General features: G+C 45.0%; 1 protein-coding gene across 2 annotated transcripts in view; it reads right to left on the bottom strand.

Annotated features, from left to right (window-relative positions):
• The window catches only part of dvl1a (dishevelled segment polarity protein 1a), a 46,740-nt gene that overhangs the window by 12,320 nt on the left and 21,210 nt on the right, over window positions 1-13,210 (bottom strand). For both annotated transcript variants that reach the window (XM_031804025.1, XM_031804024.1), the window contains exons 5-12: window positions 7,339-7,477; window positions 5,996-6,089; window positions 5,807-5,876; window positions 3,971-4,110; window positions 3,005-3,081; window positions 2,511-2,578; window positions 2,236-2,313; window positions 1,949-2,083 (exon numbers count right to left, since the gene is read on the bottom strand). In XM_031804025.1, coding sequence (XP_031659885.1) covers window positions 1,949-2,083; window positions 2,236-2,313; window positions 2,511-2,578; window positions 3,005-3,081; window positions 3,971-4,110; window positions 5,807-5,876; window positions 5,996-6,089; window positions 7,339-7,477 — 801 coding nt within the window. The remainder of the gene's footprint in view (window positions 1-1,948; window positions 2,084-2,235; window positions 2,314-2,510; window positions 2,579-3,004; window positions 3,082-3,970; window positions 4,111-5,806; window positions 5,877-5,995; window positions 6,090-7,338; window positions 7,478-13,210) is intronic.

The raw sequence follows: 13,210 nt of genomic DNA, 5'->3' as shown, positions 1-13,210 counted from the left end.
ACAAAAAAACGAGCGTTGGAGCCGGTGTAGTATGATTCAATCTTAGCCCTGTATTGACGCTTTGCCTGTTTGATGGTTCGTCGCAGGGCATAGCAGGATTTCTTGTAAGCTTCCGGGTTAGAGTCCCGCACCTTGAAAGCAGCAGCTCTAACCTTTAGCTCAGTGCGAATGTTGCCATGGCTTCTGGTTGGGGTATGTACGTACGTCACTGTGGGGACGACGTCCTCGATGTACTTATTGATAAAGCCATGTGGTGTACTCCTCAATGTCATCGGAAGAATCCCGGAACATGTTCCAGTCTGTGATAGCAAAACAGTCAAGTAGTTTAGCATCTGCTTCATCTGACCACGTTTTTTATAGACCGAGTCACTGGTGCTTCCTGCTTTAATTTTTGCTTATAAGTTGTGGTTGGATTTACAAAATAGAGGGCGAGGGAGAGCTCTGTACATGTCTCTGTGTGTGGAGTACAGTTGATCTAGATTTTTTTCCCTCTGGTTACACATTTAACATGTTGATAGAAATTTGGTAGAACTGATTTAAGTTTCCCTGCATTAAAGTCTCCGGCCACTAGGAGTGCCGCCTCTGGGTGAGTGGTTTCCTGTTTGCTTATTTCCTTATACAGCTGACTGAGTGCAGTCTTAGTGCCAGCATCTGAATGTGGTGGTAAATAAACAGCCACGAAAAGTATAGCTGAAAACTCTCTAGGCAGGTAGTGTGGGCTGCAATTTATCCCAATATACTCTACTTCAGGCGTGCAAAATCTAGAGACATCCTTAGATTTCGTGCACCAGCTGTTGTTTACAAATATGCACAGACCGCCCCCCTCGTCTTACCGGAGTGTGCTGTTCTATCCTGCCGGTGCAGCGTATATCCCGCTAGCTGAATATCCATGTCGTCATTCAGCCACGATTCCGTGAAACATAGGATATTACAGTTTTTGATGTCCCGTTGGTAGGATATTCGTGATCGCTCTTCGTCAAATGTATTGTCCAATGATTGCACGTTGGCGAGTAGTATTAACAGCAGCTTTCCCACTCGCCTTCTCCGGGTCCTCACGAGGCATCCGGCTCTTTGTCCTCTGTTTCTGCATCGCTTCCTCTTGCAAATAACGGGGATGTCGGCCCTGTCGGGTGTTTGGAGAATGTCCTGTGTGTCCTGCTTGTTGTAGAAAAAATCTTTGTCTAATCCGAGGTGAGTGATCGCTGTCCTGATATCCAGAAGCTCTTTGTCTAATCCGAGGTGAGTGATCGCTGTCCTGATATCCAGAAGCCCTTTGTCTAATCCGAGGTGAGTGATCGCTGTCCTGATATCCAGAAGCTCTTTGTCTAATCCGAGGTGAGTGATCGCTGTCCTGATATCCAGAAGCCCTTTGTCTAATCCGAGGTGAGTGATCGCTGTCCTGATATCCAGAAGCCCTTTGTCTAATCCGAGGTGAGTGATCGCTGTCCTGATATCCAGAAGCTCTTTGTCTAATCCGAGGTGAGTGATCGCTGTCCTGATATCCAGAAGCTTTGTCTAATCCGAGGTGAGTGATCGCTGTCCTGATATCCAGAAGCTCTTTGTCTAATCCGAGGTGAGTGATCGCTGTCCTGATATCCAGAAGCCCTTTGTCTAATCCGAGGTGAGTGATCGCTGTCCTGATATCCAGAAGCTCTTAGTCTAATCCGAGGTGAGTGATCGCTGTCCTGATATCCAAGAAGCTCTTTGTCTAATCCGAGGTGAGTGATCGCTGTCCTGATATCCAGAAGCTCTTTTCAGTCATAAGATACGGTTGCAGAAACATTATGTACAAAATAAGTTACAAATAACGTGAAAAAACCACCACATATTAGCACAATTCCTTGGGCGCCCATAAAACTGCTGCCATTTCTTCCGGCGCTATTTTACTGAAAAAGAAATCTTATTAATAATACAGTATTATTAGTAGTCAGCGTGCCCTTCCTCTCACCGATGACAGCGTTGGTGATGGTGATCTTCAACCACATCCTGTCCCGGATCTCCAGACCAGAGTCAGGTAGCTGCATCACCTTGACGATGGTTGCCATGTCCGTCTTACTCGCAGATAGCGGCAAGTCGTCAAATTCTGAAGGGGAGAGGAGGTTGAGACACAGCACATTCACAGACAGTGGCTGACAAAATGTTCAGTATGTGGCCTTTCTAGGACTGTGAGAGTGCAGCTATGTCTAGTGATTGCAGTAGTTTGTGTGTGTGACTGTAGTGATAGTGTGGTCATACCGTAGTGTGGGTAGGGTCCGGTCAGGGCCGTTGTGTGGGAGATCCAGGCAGCAGGGTCGATGGGCCTCACTGGCTCAGCTGGGGACACACACACACACAATCTCCATCATCTACTGTAAGTTTGCTAGTTTGTGCTCAAACTTCTGCTATAAGTTACAAGCACATCCAATTTGTTTTTCAAAAGGTTTTAAAAAGCGAGTTTCCAGAAGAGTTTGAGAGCCCTGTTTGTAAGTGGTAATAACCTGTTGTTGGTGGAACATCGGTAAGTGTCTTACCCCGGGGGATGGTGAAGTAGCTTCGCGGAGACGGGTCCCAACACTTGGCCACAGTAAGACTAATAGGACTGGAGAACACATGGAGAGACATTCAGTTACAAAACCTTCGACTCACTTCCATAGCTCCTGTGCAGTTAAAAGCACAAAAGGAAACGCTAGGAAAAAATAAGTCACGTTTGGTTGAACTAGAAGGATTATGGGGAGAAATATTAGTCTGTGTTATACAACAGTCAACAATGCAGAAGCTGCTTGAAATTCAAACCCACTGTTTATCCAATCTAACCAGTCAGCATCGCTGATATGCTAATACAACCCTAATGTACTCCAGTCTTACCATCGCTCATCTTTTAAATCCTGTATTTACCCAATAGCCATGTCCTTTGTCTGTCTGTCCTGACCTCTGATCATCTTCACATGCAACAGTTTAACATCCCTTGAAATGTTTTCTGGGTTATCGCTAACAATCCTGCACTGTAACACAGTCCTGTTCTTACCCTGTTTTGGAGACGATCTCTCTCAGGATCCTCACAGCGTCATCGTTGCTCATGTTCTCAAAGTTCACATCGTTCACCTGAGGATCACAACGAGACAGTTAACGTACACTTTCACGGATCATCTCTACAAGTTCATCTCCAGGCACTGTTGTAAGGCGTTCAGACGCACATAAAAGCTAATAAATCCTACGCAGCGTTATGCTGTGTGTATGGGTTGAAAAGAGACATGCTGATCGACAATACATGTTGTTAAAGAGACATGCTGGATCGACAATAACTAGCGATCAGCCACTGTGTGTACAAGAGGAGGCGTGGCCAGAGAGGTTAGTCTGAGTCCAGCCATACAGACATCAAAGAGAACAAACAACAGGAAGGAAAAGGAGAGGCAACATGTAGGATAGAGGGCTACGGGAAGGAAGGTGACGAGGACCATTAGAGTTGTTTGTAAACAGGTCGGAGTTTCAATAGGTCATAGTTCCAATAGGTCATAGTTTCAATAGGTCAGAGTTTCAATAGGTCATAGTTTCAATAGGTCATAGTTCCAATAGGTCATAGTTTCAATAGGTCAGAGTTTCAATAGGTCATAGTTTCAATAGGTCATAGTTCCAATAGGTCAGAGTTTCAATAGGTTATAGTTTCAATAGGTCAGAGTTTCAATAGGTCATAGTTTCAATAGGTCATAGTTTCAATAGGTCATAGGTTCCAGTTTCCCCTTTACCTTATTGTTAGAACTCATTAACATAAACAATGTTTGAAACACTGTATCAGATCATCACTGGCAATGCTATAATAACCACAAAGCAATTTGCTCACTGGACATTGGTGCACATTTGCTTTCCCTCAACGGACCATACAAATAGAACCAAGAAAATAACTCAGAAAGAACACAAAATATACTTTAAGCTTATAATACTTCCTAGAAAATGAACCTACGGCTCATTTGTAGTGGGTGGTAGTGTCGTATACCTGTAGGAGCATATCTCCAGGTTCTATCCTGCCGTCTGCAGCCACAGCTCCTCCCTTCATGATGGAGCCGATGTAGATCCCGCCGTCCCCCCGGTCGTTACTCTGCCCCACAATACTGATACCCAGGAAGTTATACTTCTCTGTAAGAGAGAGGGGGAGAGAGGAGGTCAGTTAAATGTCTCATGTACAGTGCCTTCGGAAAGTATACAGACCCCTTGACTTTTTCAACATTTTGTTAGGTTACAGCCTTATTCTAAAATTTATTCAATTGTTTTTTCCCCCTCATCAATCTACACACAATACCCCATAATGACAAACCAAATACAGGATTTTTAAAATTGTTAATCATTTATTACAAATATTACATTTACATAAGTATTCAGACCCTTTACTTACTAATTTCTTTAAGCACCTTTGGCAGCAATTACAGCCTCAAGTCTTCTTGGGTATGACACTACAAGCTTGGCACACCTGTATTTGGGAAGTTTCTCCCATTCTTCTCTGCAGATCCTCTCAAGCTCTGGCAGATTGGATGGGGAGCGTCGTTGCACAGCTATTTTCAGGTCTCTTCAGAGATGTTCGTTTAGGTTCAAGTCTGGGCTCTGGCTGGGCCACTCAAGGACATTCAGAGACTGGTCCCGAAGCCACTCCTGCATTGTCTTGGCTGTGTGCTTAGGGTTGTTGTCCTGTTGGAAGGTGAACCTTCGCCCCCAGTCTGAGGTCCTGAGCGCTCTGGAACAGGTTTTCATCAAGGATCTCTTGGTACTTTGCTCCGTTCATCTTTGCCTCAATTCTGACTAGTATCCCAGTCCCTGCCACCGAAAAATATCCCCACACCCTGATGCTGCCACCACCATGCTTCACCGTAGGGATGGTTCCAGGTTTTCTCCAGACGTGACGCAAAGTTCAATCTTTGTTTCATCAGACCAGAGAATCTTGTTTCTCATGGTCTGAGAGTCTTTAGGTGGCTTTTGGCAAACTCCAAGTGGGCTGCCTTTTACTGAGCAGTGGGTTCCGTCTAGCCACCTGATTGGTGGAGTGCTGCAGAGATGGTTCTCCCATCTCCACAGAGGAACTCTAGAGCTCTGTCAGACTGACCATTGGGTTATTGGTACCTCCCTGCCAAGGCCATTCTCCCCCGATTGATCAGTTTGGCCGGGCGACCAGCTCTAGGATGAGTCTTGGTGGTTCCAAACTTCTTCCACTTAAGAATGATGGAGGCCACTGTGTTCTTAGGGACCTTCAATGCTGCAGACAGTTTATGGTACACATCCCCAGATCTGTGCCTCGACACAATTCTGTCTCGGAGCTAAACGGACAATTCCATCAACCTCATGGTTTGGATTTTGCTATGACATGCACTTTCAACTTTGGGACCTTATATAGACAGGGGTGTACCTTTCCAAATCCTCTCAAATCAATTGAATTTACCACAGGTGGACTCCAATCAAGTTGTAGAAACATCTCAAGGATGATCAATGGAAACAGGATGCACCGGAGCTCAATTTCGAGTCTCATAGCAAAGGGTCTGAATACTTACGTAAATATGGTATTTCTGTTTTTTTTTTTTTAAACCTGTTTTCGCTTTGTCATTATGGGGTATTGTGTGTAGATTTCTGAGGATTTGTATTTATTTAACCCATTTTAGAATAAGGCTGTAACGTAACAAAATGTGGAAAAAGTAAAGGGGTCTGAATACTTTCCCAAGGCACTGTAGTTTAAAGACTTTATGGGGTTTAAAGACCGAGCACACTGATGATGTTTGTATAAAAAAATAGTTGTGTACAAAGAAAGGCATAAATGAAAGAAAATGAGAGGAAAAGGGGAAGTCCTTACCCATGTTGAGTGTGACAGTGATGATGTTGAGGCTCATAGTGGAATCTGTGATGCTGCTGAAGGACGAAGACTGGAAAAGAGGGAGGGAGAAACTTAGTGTGTCAGACACATACTCACATAACCGTTCTTGTTCCCAGTCTCACTCACACACAGGTATGTGCAACAGTCCAGTGTTTAAGGGGAGCTCACCCGGTCTATTTTGGCCACTTTGTGCCTCCGTCGGCGGCGTTTGTGTCTGCGCATTAGCTGGGAAGACGAGCTCTGCTCTGTGGAGCTGCTGAGTCTGAGACACAATACAATGTCATCTTTAATGGTCCATTATACAGAGACAATGGAAATGTGGTGCCTTTTTCTGTCACAGTACCCAGCCCAACACAACATACACGACTGGGGTACAACACAGGGTCAGCCACACCACACAACATACACGACTGGGGAACAGCACAGGGTCAGCCCCACCACACAACATACACGACTGGGGTACAGCACAGGGTCAGCCCCACCACACAACATACACGACTGGGGTACAGCACAGGGTCAGCCCCACCACACAACATACACGACTGGGGTACAGCACAGGGTCAGCCCCACCACACAACATACACGACTGGGGTACAGCACAGGGTCAGCCCCACCACACAACATACACGACTGGGAAACAGCACAGGGTCAGCCCCACCACACAACATACACGACTGGGGTACAGCACAGGGTCAGCCCCACCACACAACATACACGACTGGGGTACAACACAGGGTCAGCCCCACCACACAACATACACGACTGGGGTACAACACAGGGTCAGCCCCACCACACAACATACACGACTGGGAAACAGCACAGGGTCAGCCCCACCACACAACATACACGACTGGGGTACAGCACAGGGTCGGCCCCACCACACAACACACACGACTGGGGTACAGCACAGGGTCAGCCCCACCACACAACACACACGACTGGGGTACAGCACAGGGTCGGCCCCACCACACAACACACACGACTGGGGTACAGCACAGGGTCAGCCCCACCACACAACATACACGACTGGGGTACAACACAGGGTCAGCCCCACCACACAACATACACGACTGGGGAACAGTACAGGGTCAGCCCCACCACACAACATACACGACTGGGGTACAGCACAGGGTCAGCCACACCACACAACATACACGACTGGGGTACAGCACAGGGTCAGCCCCACCACACAACACACACGACTGGGGTACAGCACAGGGTCAGCCCCACCACACAACATACATGACTGGGGTACAGCACAGGGTCAGCCACACCACACATACACGACTGGGGTACAGCACAGGGTCAGCCCCACCACACAACACACACGACTGAGGAACAGCACAGGGTCGGCCCCACCACACAACATACACGACTGGGGTACAACACAGGGTCAGCCGCAGGGCAGCAGGGAAAGCGTTTTTTTGTTGGTGATTTCAGTAAAGAACCACTGATGAAAAGAGGGAAATTAGAGAAAGGACAAGAGAGGGAGAGAGAGAAAGACCATCTACCGGCTGGCGTCCTCATCCTCCTCACTGTCGACGAAGGAGCTGGACTCAAGTTCACTGCTCATCACTGAGGCGCTGTCGTAGCCCATGGCAGAGTCCCTCGCTGTGCGCTCCGACTTAGAGTGGCCATTGATACGAGGGACTGGGGAGGAGAGAACCACACAACAACAACCACAGGTAAGATATCAACACTTTGATACAAGTTCAGATCATGACATAATACTGTGGAGGACAACTCAGAGCTGAAAGAGTTGGAGAGATGATATGAAAAACGATGAGAGAAACATTTCCCAATGTTATAGGAAAACCACCAAGAGGAGATTTTAGTATTAAGGACAGGATCAGGACATCTAATGGGAAATCAAGACAAGGATTTAGAAGAGGTGAAAGGCCAGTGTGGAAAGCACCAGAGAAAGAGGTGAGAGATTACCAACCAGTGCACTTGGCTTCTGAAAAAGCTTGAAATGGCATCAACCCAAGAGGATAACAGAAACAAATTGAGTCTGCAGGTAGATTAGCCGTTAAGAGTGTCGGGCCAGTAACTGAAATGTCTTTGGTTCGAATCCCTGAGATGACTACGTGAAAAGTCTGTGGATGTGCCCTTGAGCAAGATACAACCCTAACTGCTCCCTTAAGTCACTCTGGATAAGTGTCTGATAAAATGTATTTAAACTGGGCCAAGGAGGCCTTTTACTACGGGTTCACTATTACACAGAGGATTCACTATTACACAGAGGATTCACTGGTACACAGAGGATTCACTATTACACAGTGGGTTCACTATTACACAGAGAATTCACTAGTACACAGAGGATTCACTAGTACACAGAGGATTCACTAGTACACAGAGGATTCACTATTACACAGAGGATTCACTATTACACAGAGGATTCACTATTACACAGAGGATTCACTATTACACAGAGGATTCACTATTACACAGAGGATTCACTATTACACAGAGGATTCACTATTACACAGAGGATTCACTAGTACACAGAGGATTCACTAGTACACAGAGGATTCACTAGTACACAGAGGATTCACTGGTACACAGAGGATTCACTAGTACACAGAGGATTCACTAGTACACAGAGGATTCACTGGTACACAGATGATTCACTAGTACACAGAGGATTCACTGGTACACAGAGGATTCACTAGTACACAGAGGATTCACTAGTACACAGAGGATTCACTAGTACACAGAGGATTCACTAGTACACAGAGGATTCACTAGTACACAGAGGATTCACTGGTACACAGAGGATTCATTGGTATACAGAGGATTCACTAATACACAGAGGATTCATTGGTATACAGAGGATTCACTAATACACAGAGGATTCGCAATCACAGAGGGAATTTCTGTTACAAACATGGCAAAGTACCTGTATGGCAGTTTTATGGCTAACACATTTTCCCTGAATGGACTTAACAGAATGAACATGATCATTTTGAATTGTCCAGTCAGTGTATCGTGACATGATTATGATACCATTATGATAGGCTTCAATTCATGTTTTATTCATGTTCTAATAAGAGACAGTGGTCAACCAAAACAATAACATATGTGTCCCAAATTCACAACACTTCTCCCCCACACCCATACGTACAGTGGCAGAGGCGGGGTCCTGTCTCAGCAGGGTGACAGCGGATTGGCTGGAAGGTTCTGGCAAAGCGCCGAGGGCATGACTGACCCTGCGTTCTCCGCGAGCGACCAAAACATTCCAATAGTGTGGTGGTGCCCATTACTGACTGACCCCAAAGGGTGCAAACACATACTCTCTGACTCTCAAAAGAACTGTACAATCCTCCTCCTCCCAGGATACACACACACACAACTAAACAGACACAACACGCACAACTAAACAGACACAACACACACAAACACAACTAAACAGACACAACACACACAACTAAACAGCAGTTTTGTCTCAGGTGCAAAACTCAGACTGCCTGGTGTCTGTGTAGTGGTCTGTCCCTGTGCTTCTCTCTCTCTCGACCCCTTTGAGAGGGATCAGGATCTCTGCCCAATGACAGGCTGCTGGCAGACTCCAGTCCTCAACTACAACAAAGGCGGTGAAAAAAGAGCAAAAGAAAAGAGTAAACGTGGAGAATGGTACTGTGAGTTGAGAATATGTTGTCAGTTTCTCTCACATCTTCTGACTTATTCTAATTCTGCAAATGTCTGACTCTTACAGTCCTGGGTATTGTGGTAGGCCTACACATGATTTACCTGCTACAATACTTACAGTCCTGGGTATTGTGGTAGGCCTACACATGATTTACCTGCTACAATACTTACAGTCCTGGGTATTGTGGTAGGCCTACACATTATTTACCTGCTACAATACTTACAGTCCTGGGTATTGTGGTAGGCCTACACATGATTTACCTGCTACAATACTTACAGTCCTGGGTATTGTGGTAGGCCTACACATGATTTACCTGCTACAATACTTACAGTCCTGGGTATTGTGGTAGGCCTACACATGATTTACCTGCTACAATACTTACAGTCCTGGGTATTGTGGTAGGCCTACACATGATTTACCTGCTTCAATACTTACAGTCCTGGGTATTGTGGTAGGCCTACACATGATTTACCTGCTACAATACTTACAGTCCTGGGTATTGTGGTAGGCCTACACATGATTTACCTGCTACAATACTCGACAAACAATAATAAAAAATATATATTAAAAAATCAAACCTATTCTGTTTTGGGATATTGTGCTGTGAAGTATAACACCTTTCATGTCAAAGCTGCCTCCATTAGTCAGATTGGATTTGGAGATTCCAATTTCATTATTCTTTTTGAGCCATGAAGTATGAATTATGAATTATATGTCGGCTCAAACTAAGGTATTAGCCTACGGTATTATAAGGTGATTAAGTAGGCTATAATTGATAAGTAATAAAGAATTATGACTGGAGAAAATGAATACATTAGGTTCTCCAAAAAATACATGTCCTTATTGCATGAATAAATGTGGCAACTTCTTCAATCGAAGGTCGAGTCCACAGCAGGAAGAAAATGCTTCCTTAAGCATAAACAGTAGCCCGTCTATATTTTCTTCTGCAGCTGAAAGACAATTAATAGTTCCTTCCACGTTCAGCCATATATAGTAGAATGCATTACTTTACTAATATTGCAAACATATAAAATTGCCTAAATAATCTAACACAAATCAACAGGTAATCTACAGATCGCCTTTCAATTTATTGCTGAATAGGTGAGACTCACAATAACCTGCATTAACCTAAAATAAAAACGAATGCTATTATTTAATTACATCACATGTATCTATAATTTAACAGCTAGTGGACTACAAACGACCCTACACAGCGATTCCATGAGTAAATTAGATTGCTTTACCTCAAACGCGGGAGAGTCAGATGAGAGAGACAGTGCTCTCTTGCGACGCACTGAGAAACTGAAGAAATTGGTAGAGCACAACATTTTTACCCAGCACTCCCATCCCATGGCGCGCGACTATAGAATGTTTGATAATCCCTCTTTGACCTATCAGAGAATTGCATTCCACAGTGTGTAGAGAGAGCCCAGCAAGTGAAGGGATTTGATATTATGCACAAGCATATCTCTGACCTCCACAGGTGATTGGGCTATCAGGTCATTAACGCCAAAGCCTGCATCACAATGCACTTCGAATAATAGCAAATGTTACAAATAAAAAATGACGCAAAACACTAGGTTCCAAGTATATAAAAAATATAGGAATTTATCATTTGACCTCCATTACTTTTCTTATTGAACAGAAATATTCTGCATTAATGTAGTCTACATTTTGATTAGGCTATTATGCAGTGAATAGTAAGACTATTCCAGAATCAATACACTTATTGTAGATGTCAAAAGCCATAGCGTGATATACCCAGGCAGACAGTCATGGACGTCAGTTCACATCCTACCCCCACCCTCCTCTCGCAGTGCAGGTAGCAGAGCTAAAACCCCTGAACAGATCCTCCCACATACATCCACAGTATCCTGTGGGCCCTATAGCTATGTCCACTCCTCTACCTGTCAAACACTGCATTATTCATCCATTCATTCTCTCATACCTACAGCCAGAAACGAGAGAACAAGGGATATGTTAACCTCGGTTAAAACACTTTGATTCACCCTGCTCTGTTCACGCCATTCACACAGTGGCACTTAAAGGAAAGAGGGGAATTCCTGCTATTCTACCGCTGCAGGGCCAGGCAGGATAACTTACACGGTGCTGCATGGGCGTGAGTCTCTCAGTCGAGGACACAGATAGAGTGGCCACCATGGCATTGTATAAAGAGCCCTAAACAAATAAAGCCTAATTGAATTGGACTATATTGAACAGTGTAGGGCAGCTTTTATGATCCATTAAGCAGTGTGTTCACCAAGAGGGACATGCCCTGTTCCCTGACACTCATTTAATTAGCACTAACTAACTAGCAGGCAGGGAAACCAAATGTAGGGAGGGGAGGGAGGTAGGGGGTGAGGGGAGGGAGGTAGGGGGTGAGGGGAGGGAGGTAGGGGGTGAGGGGAGGGAGGTAGGGGGTGAGGGAAGGGAGGTAGGGGGTGAGGGAAGGGAGGTAGGGGGTGAGGGGAGAGAGAGATTACTACTCCATCAACATAGGGGCTACGACCAGCTGATATTTCTAGAGGACACAGGGCCATGACACAGCCCTATTTTCTGTTTCTCAAATCAGAACTTAAGAGACTGACTATAAAAACAAAGGCTGTAGTGAGAGGAGAAGAGTCAGGTTGCATGATTCCAGTTCTGTAGTTTGCCTCCCCGTAGGACAACAGATACGTACACAAACACACACAGATGCTCCTGAGTTGTGCTCTCTCTTCCCTACAGCACCAACCAGCCTGATGTGTTATCATGCTCCTCCTAATTAAGCCACATAAATGAATGACTATTTGGTTAATGAGCCTGGAGCTGCAGGATCCACACAACCAGACTCTCGCTGTGAACAGCAGATCAGTGGGGGGAAGAGATGGAGTGATGAGATAAAGAGATAAAGGACTGTGTCTGGCTCTATCTGCTGTGGGCATGGATAGAGGAGAAACAGAGGGACAGCAGGGACTGGAAGCTGACACTTTACAGTAGAGAGGAAGTCCTTCACCTTATGTTGAATGGAAAATATAGACACCCATATCGTCACCCTGTCTAACCAGATCCAGGAGTATTGTATAAACACGAATAAGGTTGGAAGAATGAGTGACTATAATCATTGGAAGAATCAGGCTCGCTCATAATGTATCAATTGTCCAAACGGCCATCTTAAATCTTGTCATTGTTTTGTCACACTTTGCTGCTAAACACACCTTGTACTTCTTAAAGCAACACACTGCACAAATGAATTGTGAGTGTAGAAAGAGTGTAGATATGTCATGTGCTTAGTTACTCTCTGACAAACAGGGTGGTGTGATGAGAGGAATGCCCCTGAAGGAGGATCCAGAGACGAAGCCTTCCTCCTTTTCAAGTAACCTTCTTAGAACTCTCGACTGAGCGCCGTGCCAAAACATGTCCATGGCAGTAGCTAGGTTTCCATCCAATTGGCGACAGATTTTCACGTCAAACGGACTTGTTGTGGACAAAATGTACTTTTTCGCTTAAGTTTTCATGGACCAAATAAAAATTGAAAGTTCAATGTGTTTCCATCACATTTTCCACTCTACTTATAGTTTTGTCACAGAAACTGTTGGGTAAAATAGATAAGTCTACTCTGGTCTACGCACGTGCACTCTAGCCAACAGCTGGCAGATTCAGTGGGGGTATGATAGTATGACATTATTATAGAGAAGAGAGAGAATATTTACATTTGTCAAACAGCAGTCAAGCATCAATCATGTCACCAGAATAAG

This window comes from Oncorhynchus kisutch, linkage group LG24, assembly GCF_002021735.2.
Source record: "Oncorhynchus kisutch isolate 150728-3 linkage group LG24, Okis_V2, whole genome shotgun sequence".
NCBI lineage: Eukaryota > Metazoa > Chordata > Actinopteri > Salmoniformes > Salmonidae > Oncorhynchus > Oncorhynchus kisutch.
The sequence above is the reverse complement of the archived record's forward strand: the minus strand, read 5'-3'. Positions and strand labels throughout refer to the sequence as shown.